General features: G+C 29.1%; 2 protein-coding genes across 2 annotated transcripts; both read right to left on the bottom strand.

The window, feature by feature from the left end:
- Nucleotides 1-10581: 10581 nt before the first annotated feature.
- LOC108325578 (transcription factor MYB62) lies at nt 10582-12280 on the bottom strand. Its single transcript, XM_017558675.2, has 3 exons — nt 11870-12280; nt 11638-11767; nt 10582-11525 (listed from the first exon to the last, which is right to left on the bottom strand). The coding sequence occupies exons 1-3, from the start codon at nt 12018-12020 to the stop codon at nt 10889-10891; spliced, it is 918 nt and encodes a 305-aa protein (XP_017414164.1). The 5' UTR covers nt 12021-12280; the 3' UTR covers nt 10582-10888.
- A 3906-nt stretch (nt 12281-16186) lies between these two features.
- Nucleotides 16187-17692, bottom strand: LOC128195725 (protein disulfide-isomerase-like). Its single transcript, XM_052874077.1, has 4 exons — nt 17684-17692; nt 16913-17173; nt 16700-16825; nt 16187-16357 (listed from the first exon to the last, which is right to left on the bottom strand). Exons 1-4 carry the CDS (start codon nt 17690-17692, stop codon nt 16202-16204), a joined length of 552 nt encoding a protein of 183 aa, XP_052730037.1. The 3' UTR covers nt 16187-16201.
- Between the last annotated feature and the right edge of the window lie 4503 nt (nt 17693-22195).

Genomic DNA, 22195 nt, shown 5'->3' with positions numbered 1-22195 from the left:
TAAGAATTTACTTTTGTTGTTAAGATATATTGGAAGAATATTAACCATAAAAGGGAAATGATAATACTGTTACGTTGTATTCCATTATTCGAAATCTCAGTGCCACCAAAATCAATCAGCCAACCGAAAGTTATTCTTATACTATCAGTAGGGGAGCATCTTTAATAGTATATATACGATCACCTTTAGAATCTAATCTACTGCATTATGTTTCTATTAAGAAAATTCAATGTTGATGATATGCATATCAGTACTTCCCTCGACCATGATTTCCCATCACGAATCACTCACTCATTTAAAAACCTTACACTTTCAATCTGCTTATTGCATATTCTTTATACACTACTAATTCAGAGAACAATTTTAAGCTAATTGCTATCTACTGTCTTCATATTTCAAGTGTCTCTCAAATAGGTGCAACGTTACACTGCCACAACTTTGCACTAATACTAGTACTTGTTATGTATAAAAGTACAAAATCCAAGCCACTTGCTTACACTTCACATATATTCCAGAGATTGATTTCAATATTTAGCGTTTAGTAGAGTTGTTCTAAAATGTGATTTTGCAAGTATTCTCTACTCTGTGGTTGGATCAGAATCCTTATCTTCTTTATCACCTCCAGAGAGTCTCGAGCATAAAGGTTCGGCTACACCAGGTTCCATACTAAAAACGGATGCAGGAATGTTATTAGCATTGCAATTTTCTTCATTCACAGATGAAAAGTTATTCTTACAGGTAAATAAAGGGTGACTCAGTGTCATTCCCTTCAGTGGGACTCATCCACATACCCCAAATGATGAAAATGTTCATCAGTCTACAATTCTCAATCTTGTACTTTGTTTTGTGAGGAATGCAACTCAGAATAAAACTGTGAGGAACAGAACAGTAAAACAGTAACAATAACGGAGTGTTGGAAAATAAAGAGCATTATGAATTAGAAAATGTGGGGTTGGTCAGTGAGTTTTGTACTTATTGGCTGCGATGAGCAATGAAAGCAAACAAGATGACTCTTGTCTTTGTGAGGGAAAGTAAAAGGGTCTCAGTCTCATTCTCCCAATTATGGAGTTTGGTCTAGTCACGCTTACATTTGATGGTGAGAGGTTGATTTGATTGAAAGTAAGGGAGAATGAGTATTATTTATCTATATCCATCTACCAATCTAATCTCTGCCTCTCAAGGGTTCCAATTCTCATGAATAATTAGCACCAACATCACACCACATGCTTTGCTTTGGTGCCACCTTTTCTTTCCTCTCCAAAACACTTCATTTCTTATCTCACTCATCCATCTTCCTACGCCACCTTATCCACCTCACTCACACATTCCATCGCATATGCTGCAACCATTCACTCCCACCACACACTATTTCTTAATCCAAAATAAAACTAATATACCATCTGCATACATATGCGTATAACATTTAATGTTACTGTTGGAGATCGTAGGTTGACTGAAATCAAAACAGTCCATAATTTAAAAACATATCATTTTATAAATCAATTTTGTAAGATCATCTTTTACGTGTTAGCACGCTGTGTGCGATAGAAGCATAATACAAGTAAAGGAGACAGTTGGCAAGTTTATTAAAATAGAAATTACAGGTTGAAATTTTGAATGGCAGAGCAATTTTTGGATGAAGAAAAAATAGTGTATTTAAGATTGAGATTGGATGGAATTAGTTAAAAGGTGGGTTGATGGTTGCATGAATAAAATGTGAGAGAGAGGGTTGTTTGTTTTGGCTTTTTTTTTTGACCGTGGCCTTTGTTTTGAGAAGAAGACTTTGAAAAGTGAACAGGAAAGATGGGAATAGGTGTTGTTGAATGATTTGAGGGATGTTTCTTTTCCTGATTCGAAGAACAGAGAGAAAGAGAATTGAAGGTAGCAGACAAGAACTTTAAAAGCAGTCTTTTTCTGTGGTTGAACGTAGAAACCGTGTAGTCACGCTCTCTCTCTCTGGCTCCATTATAATCTTGTTTAATTGCCAAAGTGTAGTTTCTTCATGTCTGTTGCTTTCAGTTTCAAATCAAACGAAAGAAACAGCCTTGTTATTATTATTAATGTGTCACAATCAAACATCATGCGCATGCACTCAGCTTTTTTTTTTTTTGTAAGACCTGAAAGGAGATTCATGGGTGTAATGTAACAGATTTCTTGTGTTTAGTTGTGAATCGGTGGCACCCCAGCCGCTAATTTAGCAAAGGATAAGGATTTGGTTGAAATTACTGTTTGAAGGTCGTAGGTAGAATTGAATCAGACTGCGCTTTGGTCAGTCAAACTCAATCACATTTCTAAATCTTTCTTTAATAATATTACTAACAAATAACAAATTATTGCACGTGCCTTTCAATACAGTGAAAGAGAAACACATCGCAACTCTCTCAATCTCAATCATTACTGCGCGCTTCCTGTACTACTGTTACCAACTAACTCTTTGACCATATTGCTCTTTCTTTTTTTAATTCTTCTATTTTCTTCCTAAACTTTTTTTAATTAATGTCGCCCCTCATTTAAAACATCATTAATATTAAAAAAAATGTGTTGTTAAGACTCTTTCTAGTTTAATACCTATTAATTATTGATATTTTTTATATTTTTTATAGGATAAATACTTGATTTGTGGTACGACAAACATTCACATATTTTGGTCTTAATAAAAAATTTTAAAAAATTGTTTCAATCAAAAATTTTAATTTTACTAAATTTTGTTTGAACTATATTAACTTGATTATGATAATTAGGTGTATGTTTGACTTTTTAGTTATTATTACGATTGTATTTATTAAGAGAAAATTAACATTAATTTGTACTTAAACTTGAAGAAAATTTTTAAAGATTTTAAATTTTCAAAACAAAGCAAAAATAAATAAACACAAACACACCTAATCACTACTAAAAACATATGTGCTCAATAACTACAATCATTAACAGAATTTAACAACGCCAATGGAATTACAATTTTTGTACTAATATATTCTTTTCTTCTTATTATTATACTAAATACGAAGTATACTAACTATATTTATCCTTCTTTTATACGTACATTGAAAAAAATCTTATTATTATATTTATGTAGATATATAATAATATATAAGATGTATTCACAAAAGTACATCAATAAATATATATATATATATATATATATATATATATATATTAAATAACAGTAAGTTTTAAACTAAAGTTTTATAATATCTATTTTAAATAATTTCTAAATCCTAAATCCTACTATAAAAGATAATTTTTATCAAAAGCAACATATCATAAATATATTTAAGGTGGAAAACATAATTGCATTGAATTGTTAAAAACTATTGTAAATTAAAAAATAGTTTATTGAAATTCAATTAAACTGAAAATTAGTTCAAAGGAGCTTAATTTAATTATTTATTGTTCTGCTCAACTATATTACAGTAAATTACACTAAAAATGATAATTGTTTTTATTGTCTAATGGTTAAATTTGGCCAGAATGGTTTAATTAAATTTGACCAAATCTGATTGGAATTGACTTGGTCGAATTCGGTCAAAGTTTAGTTCGGAACGATTTGACCAAATTTTAATTGTGATTGATCCAATTAAATTTAGCCAAAGTTATACTGTGACCGACTCACCCAAAATTCAACCAAATTTCTATAGAAGTAATCTCGATCAAAATTTGTTAGAATCAATCTATCTTAACATTTAATTTATGTAGTTTTATCAATAAAATAGTTTTAAGTTAAAAAACAATTAATTGAACTACAATTTTAGATGTCCAGTGTTTTAAAATTTAATTTAATTTTTAATTGTAAACAGATAAATTCCGTTTAATTAATTTTACACACCCCTACATATATTACGTAGACACTGCTGCTGGAAGCACAACACCTTGTTATCCTCAAATCTAAAAGAAAGTTTAAGAGAATAAAATTTTCAATAAAATAATAAACTCATATAATATTATCATCAACACTAGTGCACTACATTTTCTCTCCCATTAAAAAATACAAACATGAAAAACCAATAAAAATTTACCTATTTTTTTAATTAAAAAGTTAGAAATTACAAAAATAAAGTAGAATTTTTATTTTTTTATTTTTTTAATATTTGAAACAAATATGAAGATAGAGATAGAACAAAAAAGAGAGAACACATTGAGAGAAAGTTAAAGAACCAAAAAGTAATACATAGTATATACATTAATACTATATAAATATTTCTATGTTGTAGTTTTATTTGAAATTATGTTATTCAATAAATTGTTGGGTTTTTTTATAATAATAATTTTAAAATTCATAATTTTTATTAGTAATGTATAAAAACTGAACAAAAAAAAATTGGCCTTTGGAAAATTTATTGACTTAACATTTTCTATAGAAACCCTTGTTTTGTTTTTTCGTATATTAAAAATAAGATGTTTATTTTAATAAAAAAAATATGTTTATATCAGCGTCTTTTTTTTAAGTAAAAAAAATAACGAAAATGATCAAATCAACAACCAATCTCTTAAATTTTTAATTATTGTTCGAGTACTTAAACCCCTTTTTTTCTTTGTACAAGTACGAAAATGAAAAGTCGCGTGTCCTTTTGTAAAACTTCTCAAAATTTAGTTTAAAAAATTACAAAGCTTTTAAAAATAGCTTTAATATTATTATCATACTATAAGTAACAATTTTTAAGCACAACATAAACAGAGTAAATCGGTTCTTTAATAAGTTATTTTCAAGTGAACCAGTCACCAAGACAAATCTTCGACTCTAATATTACAGTGGAGTCTAAGAATGACAACGAGTCAGGTTGGGCACGGGTAGTGCCTACCCGCAATCCGACTGGCCGGATAAAATTGTACCCGCTACTCGACCCGCTACCTGTCGGGTACCCGTTTAAAAAATACCCGTGGGTATTCGCGGATACTCGCAAAAAATAAAAAAGAAATATTTAATACATATTTAAAATAAAATTACAAAAAAATATATATAATATAAATTAAATTAAATATAAATTAAAATTTAATTTTAATTAAATTTAACCTAATAAAATATAATTTTATTTTATTTTTAATTAATTTAATTAAAAAGTATATACATTATTTTTTTTAAATTTTTCGCGGATAGCGGGTACCCGCGGGGCGGGTAGATACTATCCGTACCCGACCCGTTTAGAAGCGGGTATTAAAATACCCGCTACTCGTTACCCACGGGTAGTAAATATCCGCGGATAATTACTACCTGTCGCGGATTTTACCTGCGGATACCCGTGCCCGCGGGTAAAATTGTCATCCCTAGTGGAGTCTGATAAGAATGGGTTAACCTGAGAGACACAAACAACAACAACATCTGAGCACAATCATATAAGGAATTAACATCACTCTTTACCCAAAATCTTAAGACAATAGATTAATGAGTCTTTCACCTTTATATACTATTTTACTTTCTCATTTCTATCTAATATGAGTTTTAAACTCACACTTAGATTCACAACCAACTCTATTAAAATTAACTTGTACTTTTCATTTAAGAAAATAGAACTCGATTTTTCTGTTTTTCTTGAGGCGGAAAAAAGCAATTGCCTTGAAACTTCAAGTTGCAATTCACACCTTCTCATTCAAACATTTCTTTTATATAAAGAGAGAAATTAATTATGCATTACATAAAAGATAAAAATAAATAGAATCTTATATAAAATGAATACTAATCACAAATTTTAATTTATATTAGTCAAAGAAAAAAAATTTATCTTACACAATTACATATTTTTATTATCGTATACACATTTTTTCTTAATAAGTTTTTATTGTTTAAGTACTTTTCGTAGAATCTAACAGCTCTCAAAATATCAAAACATGTCGCATTATTAACTCTTGAGCGACCTTATTATCCTTTTAGAAGGTTTAATAATGTCTTAACTATATTATTATAACTTTCTTTTTTATAATAAAGTCTTATAAAAGTTTATATTTCTAATTTTTATCCGTAGTTTCTATTTTATAATTTATTAACGTTAAAATATTTTTTTTTGTTGTAACCTAACTCTTAATTTTAATATAATGTTACATTAAGTTGTCTTCTATCGATAGTTTTTTTATAAGACCTTATGCTTAAATTAAAGAATCTTCGCATAAAATTGCTTTTAGTAAAATTAACTTGATCCTTTTAAGTTAGTTTTTTAAATTCCAGTTTTACTGATAAAAAAATATAGTTGAAAGGAAGAAACTAGATAATAAAGGTAATAAAATTGGAATACTCCATACTAATGTTATGATATAAAAAAAAAGTATTACCAAGATATTTTTTCAAATAAATTTGTTAGATTGTTTATTGCGAAATATTAATCTAATCAATAGTGTTTTATTCAATTAAATTTGTAATCTTTTAAATATTTAATCAACAATAATACGAGAACCACAATAAATAGACATTATTTTCCATTAGAATTGTCTTTGCAAGTGTAATCAATGTAAGATAGAGACGAGGGGACATGACATGACCAAGTCATGGTCTCCACCTTTGTGTTTTTCATTACTTATGAACGTGTCATGGTCTCCAACTTTGTGAGTTATTTATTATGTATGTGAGTTTTAACTCTTTTAAATGGTATTCTAGTTTTAATTTTTTATAATCTTTAAAGTGTTATAAGTAGAAGAAAAAGTTACGGTTTAACTATTAATTATGATTTTTAATATGATAATCAACTGTAATTATAATTTTTAATATAATAACCAACTGAATGTATTTTTTTAAAAAGTTATATCTATCACCACTCGTAAATAATATGACATTAATATTTAAATAATATTATGATACTACTAAAAGTAATATTTAAATAATAATGTTAAAAGTTTCACATTAACTAAAATTAACTTACATTATATATGTATAAATCTCATCAAATTAAGTTGAATTTAATTTTAATTTTAATATGGTATAAGAGTCACAAATAAAAATCTATCATTATTTAAGCTTATTGCGTCTTCTGTATTAAAAAATTTAGTTATTTGTTAGATTTATTATTTGTTCTTTAGTGTAAAAGATGTATTTGAAGCCTTATTAATTAATAAAATTAATTTACAATATAAATTTCATATTACATATCAATTTTATAATATTAAATTAAATATAAAGTCACTTTTTAACAATATTAACAAAAATATATTTTTTTAAAATAAATGATATTATAGGAAGATTTCATCAATTCACTTTAAACATATAAATCTAATTGTTTCGGGTAAGGTGTTGAGGTCCCCTTACTCAAAACACTCAATTTTTCTAAAGACTAGATAGACTTCTTGATGATCATCCATTATGCAAGTTGTATTGTTCACTCTCTCTCCTCCTTGCTCAAGCCATGTGGGAGAATATATGTTAAAGGCACTCCGACGCTTAAGTAAGTGACTTTGCGTAATAATGTTTAATAAAAATAAGTACTCAAAATTAGTTAGTTACCTCGCCTCATGTCAAACGTATATTTATATATATTAAAATGAGCTTCCTAGGTCTGACCTATTAGCAATGGTTGTTATTATTATTGATTAATATGTAACTATCTCAACAAATATCTTTACCGATCGGTTACTGAGTTGTTAATTGCTTGCTCGGTCCATTGTCCTTACGGGTATCCATTCAGTACACTAATAAAAGCATACTTATTCAGAGGTAAAAAAATACTTATGTTTATATTGATAGCTCTATATTTTTTTACATGTTTTCTTTAGATTTTGAAAAATTATAGGTAAATTATAAAAAATTCTATCAATTATGAAGATCTATAAAACACAAAAGAGAAAAAAAAAGTGTCTTGATTTTATATTCATATATCCTTTTCCCACTAAATTTCTTCCACCTTTCTTATTACAAGTTTGAATTATTAGAATATGATTTCGTACTACGATTTTTTACAATAGTTATTTTAAGAATTATGTTAATAATAATATTTTATTGATTATTATCAAAATCATTTTAAGTTGACAATGAATAGTCATTAAACTCAAAGGTTTAACGCATGTTAATTTGTTGTGCCATTCACTTTATGTACGATTATTTCATATATATTTTCTTTCAAGAAAAGGTTTTAATTAGTAATTTTTAGTTTTAATTCATTTTTTATTTTAAAATTTTAAGTGTGTCCTTTTAAACATAAACTCTACAATAGGTCACATAAAAAAATCTTAAAACTATCAGTAATAAATATTATATATAACATCATCTCTAAATGAACAAAATTTGAGCCAATCCTTACCGGTTGAAGTAGTAATCAGTTTAATTAAAAAATAATAAAGTTTGAAATAAAGTTTTATACGTAAAAAAAGTGGAGAGATTTTTATTTTTCTTAAATATGAGCATTTACTTCGACTTGAGTTATTTAACCATTTAAAGTAATTTAAAAGTATTGAAAGTTTACGATAAAAAATATTGATTAAAATAAAAGGGAAGAAACAATAACTATACTATGTGGGTAGGATAATAGGTGTCCACTGTCCCAATAAGTAAATGGGTGAAGTAAAGACATGCAATAATTGCATTATAAATAGTTTGTTAAAAGTTTAGGGTTGAAATTCTATTTTGATGTAACATATGAAATAGATGTTTCTCGAAATAATATTTGTAGTTTTCTGTTTTGATTTGTTTTAATTATAGTTTTCAGTTAATATATTTTTTTAATAAAATTAATTATTTTAAAAAAATTATAAAAAGAAAAAAGAAAACTGAAGTGGATTAACAAAGAAAAATAAAAATAAATTAAATTATTCTAACAACTCGTTAACATTAACTAGTAATTACTTTACCTTTGTTTGTTACATGATCCATGTTTAAATTTCGATGACATCATTATAGAAGTGGAATAATTTATATCGAGACTCCAATTATTATTATTTTTTTAAATTCTACATGGATATATTTTTTCAATACTCATGTACCTCCTTATAATATTTATTCAAAATAAAAATAAAAAAAGTAAATACAAACAAAACTCTCCCATCTAATCCAAAGTGCGAAATATTTTCAACCCGTGATGATATCAAGCATGCGAAGAAGTTTGTTTTAAAAGAGAAATGATTGTTAAAAAGGAAAATATCTCGAATGTACTTACAAAAAAATGAAAAAATAAAAAGAAGTTAACAAGAGTGACTGAATTAAAGATTAAAGATAGAAGGTCGCTGGCATCAATGTCGTATACTTTGAAATTTTCGAAGTTATTATTTATTCGATCTTCTTACCTACTGATTAAAAATGTTATTTTTTATTTTAAAACATAAAACGTGATTATTCTTATTTTGTAATAAATAAAGTAATAGAAAGACAGAACTACTTATATTTATATTTTAATTGTAGAGTACATTCAGCAATGACTTACTTTTTAAACATCCAATGAATCAAATATATATGAAAGTTTTATAATAACGGAAAGGCATTCCAGAAGAGACTTGGATTTCCAGTGTTTATAGATTTAATACATGCACACATAGAAAATCAACGTACATCCTAAACTCGAGGTACATAGGTGAAAGAAAAAGAAGAAAAGGGAGAGAATAAATAAAAAAGCTGATAGATGCAAGGAATAATATCCTAAAAAAGAGAAAAATAGATGAAAGTGAATTATATGTGATCTTTATTTAGCATTGCCGGTGCTTGGATAATTTTTTTCCATAAAATTCTTTCATTAAAAATAAGAAAAGAAATTAAATTATTTTTTGTAAACTTAAATAGATAAAAATTCTCACTTATATTTTTTATATTAATATATAAACTGATTTTAACTGTTGAATAAGTCAGTTTTTGTTCTTAAAAAAAAAATATATGAAAACGTCTTGAAAACATATCCTAATGACTACTGAATTAGCAAAGAGTAATTCAAACAGTAGCTCATATAGAGATGCATTTGTTCTCTTTTGCGTGCAAACTAAATTGGCCCTGAGCTAGCTAGCTAAGCTTAATTTTAAGCAAGAAAAGGGATTCTCTGAGTGAAGGTATTTTTGAATCTGTAGAAAAGCACTTTGGATGGAAAGGTTAAAATTCCTGGAGACATTTAGGCCATGTGATGGCATATAGCCAAGAATATTTCTTAGTCAATTTCTTCATTGACAAGCTTCGAGAAAAGTGCCATCACTGGAAAATAGTTGGAAGCTTGAGAGATGAAATGCAATATATGGTGAAATATCCTCTTCTCTGCTTATGATTCCAGAAAGAAGACAAGGGAGTTGCTAGAATGGTAGACTAGTCCAGTTTAGAGTAGTTACCCAAGGCACTTGTTTCTTATGCACCACTATCTTCAATTTTTCCTACTTTTTTCAAGATGCAAAATGATGACCTTTCTACACATCACACTTACACTCGGTACTTCATTTTTATGAGGGAACCCCACCACTCAGTACAAGTGGCTGCTCTTGGAGATATGCAAACAAGTAGCATTTTTCACTGTCTTTAGAGATCGTTATTAAATGTCATACACACTTTGCAAGTGTCACTCCATCACAAGATGTGACTTCACTATTCTTTTCCTCTTTTCATTTGGGATTCGAACAGAAAAATAAATAAATCATCATTTACATGAAAATAGATATCCAGAAACAAAAAGAGGGAATAATAAAAACGCACTATTTCCAAAACACACTCATAACATCCAAGATACATTGCCTTTGTCAAATTACAACTTTTTTTGCAGCTTCTAAATAAATCTGAAACAGGGGAACATTAATATCATCTCCTGCATTTTTCTATTTAAATATATGCTATTTTAAAAGGTTCATATTAAAATGACGTTACACTTGGTACTACTAATCTCTAACAATGAGACTATTATGTATACTCCCTATGAATCAGTATAGCATAAGAATCTTCAAATTTGTTTTCAATGATATACCATCCCACAATAAAAGAACTTGAGATGCATGCCTTCTCTTGACAACACTGTCACATAGCATCCATGTTCCATAAAGTAGTATCCTCCACACTGTCTAACATCCATCCATTCCCTGCGCTCTGAAAATCAAACTGTGGGAAGTCGTAAGTTCCCATGGCTGAAAGGGGATCCATGTTTAGGCCTTCCATGCCATAGTTATTGGTATCGGCATAGCAGTTGTCCTGGATTGGATAGCTGTAGACATTGTTCTCAAGCACATTGGGAGGACTTTTGGGGTGTTCAGAAATTCCAAGCAGCTGTGAAAATGGGAAGGAATCTGGGGATGGATTGATGGGGTTGGACATAGTACCAAGATGATTTGCACCGTCCATAATGAATTCCCTTTGTGGAGGAGATGATGAAAACACAGAGGGTATATTGAAGCTGCTTGACGTTGAACTCATAGAAGCTTCTCCAGAATTCCCTAAATTCACCATGCTTGTCATGGAACAGTGAGGACTCGGAGAATTGTTCTGTTCCATCTTTTGGAGCAACCTCGGCATCCAAAAACACTTCACGGCATCAATGAATCTCTTGCTTCCAGACTCAATGTTAAGTTGGCGTGCCTGCTTCTGTACCCTTGTTCTCCAATAATTCTTGATCTCATTGTCTGTTCTCCCCGGCAGATGCTGAGCAATTTTTGACCACCTGTCCCCAATCAACAGCAAAAGCTTGTCAAACTCATTGTGATTTGTTCAACAAGGCTAATTTTGAGTGCATAAATACTCATTTTTGGGACAGATCATTGAATATCGGTTACCTGTTACCCCACTTGGAATGGAGTTCAAGGATCAAGAGTTGCTCCTGTGGAGTGAGGTTCCCTCTCTTAATGTCTGGTTTTAAATAATTCAGCCATCTGAGTCTGCAGCTTTTTCCAGTCCTCTTCAGCCCTGAGATGTTGGATTGGAATAATGTTAGAAAGGTATAGAACAGTTACAAGTGAAAGTGAATGAAGTTATTCCTCTAACTTTAAGCGTACGTGGAATCTGTACCTGCACTCTTGGCTAACATATTCCACCGACCTTCACCATGACGAGCAATATAGTGAATGAGCAGGCTGTCTTCTTCAAGAGTCCAAGGTCCTCTTCTCAGCTCACTGTCTTCCTCATTAGAACTCAAATCTCTCTTTGCAATTGTGGACATGGTTAGTTTGTGTTTTTGTGGTTTTCAACACAGCAAAAGAATTGCCACACAAGTTATAGTTGGTGTTTGCAAGAGCAAAGAAAGTTATGGACGGTTTGAGTATGATACTGCTGAGAAAAAAGTTTAAGCTAACACCAGTAGAGGCAAGCAAATTAGAAATGAGTTTCTGTGAGTGTTTCTACATCATCATCATGGGCCTATATATATATATACTCCCCACGGAATTTTGTTAAATGGGTTTGGTAGACTAGGGAACAAGAGGCTATACGTTAGCTCTTGGAATAACAGAAGTTGTGAGTGATTATATTATTATGCCCTTTTTCAAAATAGGTCCCACCCATACTATTCCTTAGTTATGCAAAACACCCTGAACAAAGACGCTAAATTGCAAGTGTTAACAAAACACCCCCACCTGTCCATTGCTCCATTATCTCCCACTAAAAAAACATCACATAATCTAAAAATCCGCTACTAAAGGAGGGAATATATTAAGGTTATGCTGTTAACTATAGAAGTTGATTAACTAACTTGGAACTGGGCAAATCAAAGACTTTCCTCAACCCTCAGGACAAGATTTTGGAGAATTGACCATGTAAATATTGATCGTGCAGAAATTAGCTGCGGAATATTTTGATTATAAAGCACGGTGTTTTTTTTTTCTTGGTGCACCTTTTTGCTGTAAGAATCGATTCAAGATTGCAGAATCCAAGAGAAACACGCCAAAGATTCTTTCTTAAGTATACATGTATCCCATGTTAATGACTAAAGAAAATCTCTATATACTAATTAGAGTCCGTTATATTCTTTTTTAACTTTTAGAGAATCCAGTATCCATCTGTCGTAATATATCTGAACGAGAAACCAATGTTCTAGATAAAAATTACGTTTTCAAGAAAGGAAAATTTAACCCACATATATCTCTAACGGCATGCCTTTTTTCCAGTCTAGGGTAATACTTTATACAGCAGTAGAAGAACCAGAAATTCTTGTCACATATCTTTCTTTGCCATTAGATTCTCCTCTCAATCTATACACTGCTACGTTACTACTCTACATAATGATTGTATTTTTCTGATTCTGAGAGAGTTCTCTCTCAAAAGTTGTCCTTTGCATCATTGTACAAGTAAGTGGTCTTCACTTTTTTTGTAATCACACAGTGGTGTTACCATGCTTGTTTTTTTCCTGCGCAGAAAAAGACTCCTTAGAAAAGTAACTACACTTCCTTTCCCTTAACATCATGTACTACTTACCTATCACGTATTTCACTCATTCTCCGAACTATATTGCCCTCAGGAGTTAAACCGTTAATATATAATTAGTACAATTCCTTATCTCAGTTACGTTATTGAGAATATGTTATTTTTAAGAGTTTAAGTCTCGACCAATAAAATCTCATTATTGATATAAGTCTTAAAAAATTACCACTCATATAAAAGCATACAAAATAATTAAAAATAATTGTTGATATAGTTTTTCAGTAATTACTGTACGTTAACAAAAATATCCTGTATTGATATAGTAATTCTTTATATTATCTGTGCATGTAATAATTCATCAACTGGGTAAATGGTTAAAGGAGCTCTTAACATTTTAAGGTTAGCCTCTGAGGTGTCCCAAACTTCAATAATGGAGCTTTATATGTAAATTCGTAGTTAGTACAGGGAAAAAAAGTCACTTTCAGTTGAACTGTGTTGTTTAAGTCCGTAAGAATTTAACATGAGATGATTAGGATTTTTGGCTTACGTAGGTTGTAGAGCTCTATATGCTTTTAATGTGTGTTGAAATAGGATAATTATCTTTTTTCTTGAAGATAAGGTCATTATCTTTAGGTGGCTAAGTAGCTGTTTTGAATTGGTGCCTAGCTGATAAAGAGGTTATTGATGTTGTTGGAGGTCGTTTTGGATCTTTCCTGGCTTATAGGTATTTCGTGACCTCGATCATGTATTAGGTTTAGAATAAGATATTTTTAAAACAGTTAAGTTCTTTTAGCAAGTTTTCTTAGTATTTTTTGTCGTTAACACTTTGTTGACCAGATTGTAATGGTGGAAATCTCTAAAGATAAATGATTTTGAACTTATAATTTTATAGTTTGAGTACAATAATTGAAAGTACTTTTTTACTAAAATTTCTTGGTGCTCGAAAAATAAATTGTAACTTAAATTAGAAAGCAGTGGCGAAAGTTTATGAACAGATTCAGATGTAACAGAATGTTTGAGTTGAGGGTCTTATAAAATGACAGCTCATGATCTGAATGTGTGTAGAAAAGTGTATTTACATTTAATGTTTAACAGTGTTTGATGATGAGAACAATATATGTTTTGTTAATATGAAAAGAAAAGAGGAAAGGCGTCTCTAAGACTGAAGAAAAAATAGAAGTTGAAATGAATGGATGGAGAATGTGGTGTGTTTTGCAAGTATTTCTATATAAGTAACGTGTTTGACTGAGGAAGAGAAAAGGGGAGTGAAAAGAAGATGACAGTGTAGAGATACATACAATGTAAGAGGAAGGCGAGCGGTGGGGAAGAAGCACGTCAGCAACTAAATGTTAGTTTGGTCAGAAAGTGGGGACATTACGTTTGTCTCGGCCAGCCAGCTGTTTCCATTTTTTTCTCCTTCTCTGTTTTTTCTTCCCATCAATTCTCGCGTGCTCCTGTTAACTACATATAAACACATGCAACAATTTCATTCAAATCCACGTTTATAAAATTAAGTACTACTTTAACTTCATTACCCAGAGCCTATCTGCTCACCAATTTCGGTTATCTGCACTTGATTTTTTACTTCAAAGACCCATAGGCATACACCACAAAAGTTTCATCGATCAATTTCACATCATTTACTTAGACTTTGATGAATTTTTTGGAAGGGATTCGATTTAACAGGAACTATATAAATGTCACAGGGTAACCTACATAAAATTTTTGATATCATTTCTAATTTAAAATATCAAAACATTAAGTTTATAATTTCTTTTTTAAAATTTTGCCATTTCTGTTTAATGTAGGATTTAGATTTACAGATAAATGATTTTCAATCATCTTCTTTGGGGGTATGACTGCTTTCATTGGTGTATTTCTTTTTAAAATGATTCTTTTCTTATAAGAGAGTTTATTAGAAAAAATTATATATATGTAATCTTAATTTAAATCATATAAAAAATTAATATAACTTTTTAATTTAAAATTTTAAAATCTCTAAACATTGAAGTCTTTTTTTTTTCTTATTTAATTTTATCATTTGTATTCAATGTAACTTAACTCACTTTAATTATCAACATACTCTTACAAACAACTATACTGATTTAATCTAACCTTTGTATCGATTTAATTAAAGTGTTGTGATCTTAAAAGAAAGCTAAGATATCACATGTTTCCACCATATTTACTTACTCTTCTAAAGTTGTATTAAATATAATAACTTTTACATATTCTTCTTGTTTAATATAATTGATAGTGTTTTAATTCGGAGAGACTCTCTACAAAAAATTTAAATCACTTAATCAACTATTTCAAATTGTTTAACTAATCAAATTTGTTCTACCTTAATAAACATATTAATAATTAATTCTTTGTTTAAACATAGTAGTTTTTAGATGTATCACCATTAATATATTAATTTAAATATAAAATTAATTCACAATTATAATAATTTAATAAAAAATATTAGCCTAATTTAATCCTATATATCATGGTATGTTTCGGTTATGGATTAAGGTTATATATTTTTTGAGTTTTGTATGTCCTAACACTAATCTTTGTCATAATTTGTCTTTGAACTTTTTTTCTCTAGTGTAAAAGGTACTCTTGATGCTAAAGTTAATAAAAATTCAGCTACTTGCAGTTAATGTGTAATAAATACAATTACTTACCTTTTTACTTTAAAGGTTTAATACCTCTTTTGGTCCCTAGAAAGGGGGCCAATGTTCAATGTGGTCCCACCTTTTTTTCGAAGTTCAATGTGATCCCATCTTTTGTAAAAAGTGTGCAATCAAGTCCTTTTTGCAAACGGCGTGAAGTTTTTAACGGAGCAGCTGACAGGGTGGACTGAATATCATTATGTGGCTTTGTGTGGGTAATACGTGACAGAGAGAGGGTGATACGTGGCAGAGAGAGGGTAAATTTGGTAATATTAGTGAGGTTAGGAAATCAGAAGTTAGGGTTTCAGGAGTTTTAGAGAAATTGCTAATTTGGGATACGAATGGCTTCTTTTGAAGGGTGTTCATCGTGTTCGAGAAGTTGGGGCAAAGGATCTTCTCGGTGGTCCCATGGTTGTGGTGTGTGGTATTTTGATTTGAAAGATTCAGCACTTTCAGCAGTGAAGTTGATGAACAACATTGCCTGCCAATATCAACAATTTAAGTTTCTTTAACACGAGATAAAATGGGCATACAACCAAAACAAAGAAAATAATAGATATTATGGAACAGGAAGGGTAGGGGAAAGAAAAGTAGTTTAGGAAAATGCTATTTTGTTCAGATTACAGAAGGCAAAAAGCTGCTAGTAGCGCAATGGCCGCAACTGAAAACCTCAATTTAAATCCATGCTCTGCTACCCAGCTATAGCAATTAATGAAACATGGAGGTATTTAACACATAAAAATTCAGCTGCAATAGCGTTAATAATACGGAAATCTCAAGTTCAATATTGAAAGAACAAAATTGACTTAAACAGCAAATTTACCTTTGCATTGGGGCTGTTGAAGAACTTGACAACGAAAGGATGATTGTTAGGATCATTGTTAAAGATAGTAACGACAGGGATACTGGACTCCTCAACAAATTTCTCTAGAGTATCCACTTGGAAATCCTGCAAACACGAGTTAATTTTGACAGCCAGTATTAGATTAAAACATCAAATAAAATTGCAAAATTAATCCACATAAATCAGCACTACCTTGGAGTCAACAAAAAGTTCATCGAACGGCTTGAATAACCTAATTACAGGGCCAGCGACTGATGATTTACCTCTTGGAAGGTGTTTAGCATTCAGGGTGTGACCAAAGTCATAATCAGCACGCAACTTCTCTGCTAAGGCAGTAAAGTTATCAAACTCCTCGCCAGAAAATTTCGGGAAAACTCTAACCCTAACTTCTGATTTCATAACCTCACTAATATTACCAAATTTACCCTCTCTCTGCCACGTATCACCCTCTCTCTGCCACGTATTACCCACACAAAGCCACGTAATGATATTCAGTCCACCCTGTCAGCTGCTCCGTTAAAAACTTCACGCCGTTTGCAAAAAGGACTTGATTGCACATTTTTTACAAAAGATGGGATTACATTGAACTTCGAAAAAAAGGTGGGACCACATTGAACATTGGCCCCCTTTCTAGGGACCAAAAGAGGTATTAAACCTACTTTAAACTTATATTTATAGATTTCAGGATAAGTTTTGGCTCACTAATGGCCTAATTATGATTTAATTGGTGTTAATCATGTTTGTCTCATACTAATCTCTATCAAACCTAATCCTTGTTTAAAGATAATTGTTCGATCTACATAGTGCAGTTGCTCGATCTCTTGAATGGTCGTCTTGATGTTTTTAACTGTATAGACTGTCCCATCCTGAATTAATCGGACAATCATATAATACATGTTCTATTAAAATAAATAAATAGTAGATGAAGATGTACAATTAAATATATATCGTATTAAAATCTACCTTTACCATTTCTCCTTTTTACATTATTAACTAATAAAAGTGTCATAGTTGATTTTTTTTAAGATAACTATTAGTGAATAGTTTCATATATATATATATATATATAGGTACTTCCCATCAGTGACGGAGCTTCTTTGTCTGTGATGGGGATTTGTCTTCTCATTCTTTTTATACAAATAAAAGTTAATATATATTTTTTAATTTTAATAAATTTTATATATTTGACCTTCTCTAATTTATATATATTATAGAAAAAAGTCTTTAACACCACAAAATATATTTTGAAGATCCTATCCATTATTAACTGCACAAACTATCTATATTCTCGTATGAATGGAATTCGAGAAAGAAAGATAACAAGGTATCTTTTGACGTTCGCTGAGTGGGTGAAACACGTGTCGTTTCTCTACAGGTGGTTTTTAATAAAACAAAGACCAAAAAGGAAAAGATTATTATCTTTTAAAAATATTTATAGAGTTGTTATCCTTTTTATTTTTTATTTTTGTCTTCTTTTATACGCCCAAGTCATATTTTTGTTTGGAATTAGGTGAATTTGTATGAAAGAAATGCGGGTTTGCAGGACTAAATCAAAACTGTAAGTAAATAAATAAATAAATGTGTATATATTTTTTAACATAGGAAATATATGAAAACAGGATAAGCGTCGTCACTGTTAATATTCTGAATTAACATTACAAACATGCATGAATAAAATAAATAGCGGTATATCTATATGTAGAAACTGCATACAAGTACGCCCACGAAATATGACGTACATCAAACGCAATGCATTACAGTGAAGTATAGAATCCTCAACATCAACACACTAAATATAAAGCCTAATTTTTTAATGCAAGTATTTATTAAGAAAATGTAACTTATTGCATTGAGTAAACAATCTATACACACAGAATTATCTTTAAATTTTTTGGGTGTGAGGTCGAGTCATTTTCAACACCTACACAATTTCTGCTCTTCAATCGTCTAATCTTTAGTTCGAGTCTTCCTCTTCGATCTACTGTTTGGAGGTGTATCTATCAAAGGTTCTCTGATGCTTAAAGTCAGTAAGCTATCCGTTGGGTAACTCAATATAATAATAATAAATGCACAATAAATACGATCATCTACATCTTACTTTGATCTGTATTTATAGTTTTAGAGCGTAGACCGAGATTAGTGAAACTTTAATCTCAGTCCAACACCCCTAATTATTATTTACTTTAATTCCTTTAGTATAACCTACTTTTTGCATACTATCGAGCGTCTCTAACTGACCGGTCAGTCCAACTATATTCAGTTTTGTCCTGACTTTATTCTTAAATTGTCCGACTTTCACCAACATGAAGGCGGACTATATTACCGTCCAGTCTATACATTACAACAAGTATATATTTGAACTAAATTATATTCCATCTCTCAACTTTTTTAGATAAACAAATATTCCAACAATCAAACTGTCAGTCCAAATTTCTCTACTACCCCAAAAATACCAACATAATATACACCAAAATAGATTTTTACATAAAAATTAAAAAAGATGTTCAAACCCAAAGCCAAAAGGGCTCAATTATCCGGAAATACTAATTGTTTCAGTCACAACTTTTATCAGAGTAAAATATATTTTATACTCAAATGTAAATAATTTTCAAAACATTTTTCTTGCTATTTTTATCTATCTAAAATTTAAGCATATATCGAGATCTTATTAGTAATGATTACAGATGAAAAGTTGACGAGGATAATCATTTTAACAAGTAGGTTTTATAATTATAAATAATTTATATCAGATGTATAATAACATTATATTAACATCATATTTATATAAGTTTTCTTTTTATCATTATTTACTAACAAACGCGTAAAAAGGTTGTTTAAATTTTAAAAAGAGGAAAGCAACACAATTTTTTAAAGAACGTATCTAATGTTTTAGGAATTTTACGCAACATATAAATCATATTTTAGTTTGTTTAGCATATCAAAATATCGATTTTAATCATTAATGAATGATAAAGATAATTTTAATTTCTATGATTTAGAGTGAGTGTATATAAACATTTGCCCACTTACATTTGTAAGACTTAATTAGTTAACAATGAATAATGTGTATATTTAAATTAACTGTGAAAGGTTTGGCACTAAAGATATTTGAATATGGTTACTAAAAAAGCTTAAAGATGATATGTTTTATTTGAATTCAAGAAAAAGAATATTAAAAGAAGAATGGATGTCTGTTTAGACTGATTATATTCTATGTATGTGTATAACATGGTTACATAAGTTTTTTTGTTGGAGGGAATTTTTCAAGAGTAAAAATAAAGATATTTTATATATAAAAATATTATAAATTTTACTATTAAACACTGATAAACTTACTGGACACGCAAAAATAAAATTGTAAAGTAGACTAGGTAAATCAAGAAATGTTATCTCTCTATTTATTAATTAAATTATACTGTGTATCAAGGTTTAAAATATAAAATCAAACTATACAACATTAACTAAATTTAATCAATAGTCTTAAACGCAAACCCTAAAAACATCAAAATATTTAGGTTCGTATATCTCTCGCTTCTCAACCTCACCAACACATGAGAATATTTTCTTATATATTTTTAAAACTGTTTGATCTATTCACAGATTAATACTTTTAAAATAAAATGTACATATATTTATATATTTTTAATTAATTTTATCGTTAATTAATATAGATCTTTCAATACTTTTTTAAATCAAAATATATACACGTGAAATATTTTATTTTTAATTAATATAAGTCTTTCAATACTTTCTTAAATCAAAATATATACATGTTGAATGGAAAATTAAATTAATAAATATTTTGGATAGCAAATAAAATAATTTAAACAAACAATAAATTTAACTAAAATAAATTTTAATATTTTATTAAAAATGAATTTTAAATTTAACTACATTTCATAAAATCAATTTATTAGATAATATTTGTAAATTGATTTTATGGATGAGAAATTCAAACCTATATTAAGTTATGTAAAGAATTAAATTAAAAATAAAAATTGAATTTTATAATATAAAAAATAAGAGTGAAATGTATTTTAAAAGCTTAAAGTTTCCAAAGGCTGTATGATTAGAGTGGACATATATGGAAGATAGCATAAATTTTGGTGGTTTGTTTGAGATGATATAATGAAAAGTGAGAGTAATAATATGAACAGTCAATGATTGAAGGAGAGGTGATATGAAGTGGACATGAAAATGTCACTTCACATAAAGAATGGAGGAGATGCCATAAAGGTTTCAAAGTAGTGTGAAGGTGGAGGAAGAGATAGCATAGATTAGATTATAGATTAGATAGATGCTTTTTATCGCTTTCCTTTTTCATTCTAAAATCCTACTAGATCGATGCATAATTAATGTCACACGTGATGGATTAAACACATTAACAAATTTTTATTTCTCATTAATTATTTTATAAACACAATTTCCTCTTATATTAATTTAATTTACTTGAAAGATAAACATAATTATTTTTATCAGATAATCCTAAACATTTGTGTCGTATATCCAAGTACAAAAATATCGTTATTAGGTTACAGGGAAAGCATGCGTGGTGGGCACATATCTATGACTTAAGAATAGGGTACATCCCTGTAATTAAGCTTCATTAAATAAGTTGCCACGTACCCTAAGCAAGGGTTTCTCTCTCTTTTTCAGATTTTTTTTTTTTCTATTCCTACCTTCTTTTCTAATCTCTATACAATACCTAATTATAGGATTGAGACATTCTGCAGTTGCATTTTCAACTGCACAAATCTTAAACATTTAAAACCTTTGTTAATTCTTTTTATCAAATTGGAGGATGATTTATTTATTTATTTTTTAAAAAATTAGTTGTCATGGATTAATAATTGTGGTCCAAGTCCGACCTTATATGATTTTATCTTATTTTTAAATACAGAGAATATATAAGCTTATTACACGATAAGAATCATTGCACATTTTCAAACATTCACATGTATACATAATTTTTGTTTCTTTTAATATTTTTGAAAAAAATATAAATATTATATTAAAATCTATATTTGTATTTCTTTATTTAAAATTTTCGTTTTATTTCAGAAGACCACTGCTATTTTAATAGTTCCATTCATACGAAGTAACTATGAATATTCGATGTTTATATTAAAATAAAATGTCTAGATTTATTTATCGTTAACTCATTGGGTTATTTTAGATTGTTCTTATTAAAATAATCAATTCTTATAAGAAGGGAAGAGGTAATTCTAAAAATACTTAAAAGTATTCTACTTAAGTTTCATAAAAAAATTATTATATCTAAACTTAAATTAACATTATTCAGTAGATATCACAAATATTTCATAGGTGGAGATAATCACACATGGCCATGAACGTAATAGTGCATAGGGATTGGGATATAGGTGATGTGTGGACTTAGCATGTGTGACAAAACTTTTTTTTCTTTTATTACTTTAGATATATTGAAAATTCAAACTTAAGATGTTAGATTGAAAT

The sequence above is a fragment of the Vigna angularis genome, chromosome 3 (assembly GCF_016808095.1).
Source record: "Vigna angularis cultivar LongXiaoDou No.4 chromosome 3, ASM1680809v1, whole genome shotgun sequence".
In the NCBI taxonomy this organism is placed as follows: Eukaryota; Viridiplantae; Streptophyta; class Magnoliopsida; order Fabales; family Fabaceae; genus Vigna; species Vigna angularis.
The sequence above is the reverse complement of the archived record's forward strand: the minus strand, read 5'-3'. Positions and strand labels throughout refer to the sequence as shown.

What these genes read in the sequence shown, in the direction of transcription:
- LOC108325578 (XM_017558675.2), bottom strand. Translation starts at nt 12,020, where the DNA reads ATGTCCACAATTGCAAAGAGAGATTTGAGTTCTAATGAGGAAGACAGT. An exon ending in TATGTTAGCCAAGAGTGCAG is followed by an intron (nt 11,768 to 11,869) that starts GTACAGATTCCA and finishes CCAACATCTCAG; the next exon opens with GGCTGAAGAGGACTGGAAAA. An exon ending in CATTCCAAGTGGGGTAACAG is followed by an intron (nt 11,526 to 11,637) that starts GTAACCGATATT and finishes GATTGGGGACAG; the next exon opens with GTGGTCAAAAATTGCTCAGC.
- LOC128195725 (XM_052874077.1), bottom strand. An exon ending in AACTTTTTGTTGACTCCAAG is followed by an intron (nt 16,826 to 16,912) that starts GTAGTGCTGATT and finishes TCGTGTTTGCAG; the next exon opens with GATTTCCAAGTGGATACTCT. An exon ending in TCAACAGCCCCAATGCAAAG is followed by an intron (nt 16,358 to 16,699) that starts GTAAATTTGCTG and finishes TGATATTGGCAG; the next exon opens with GCAATGTTGTTCATCAACTT.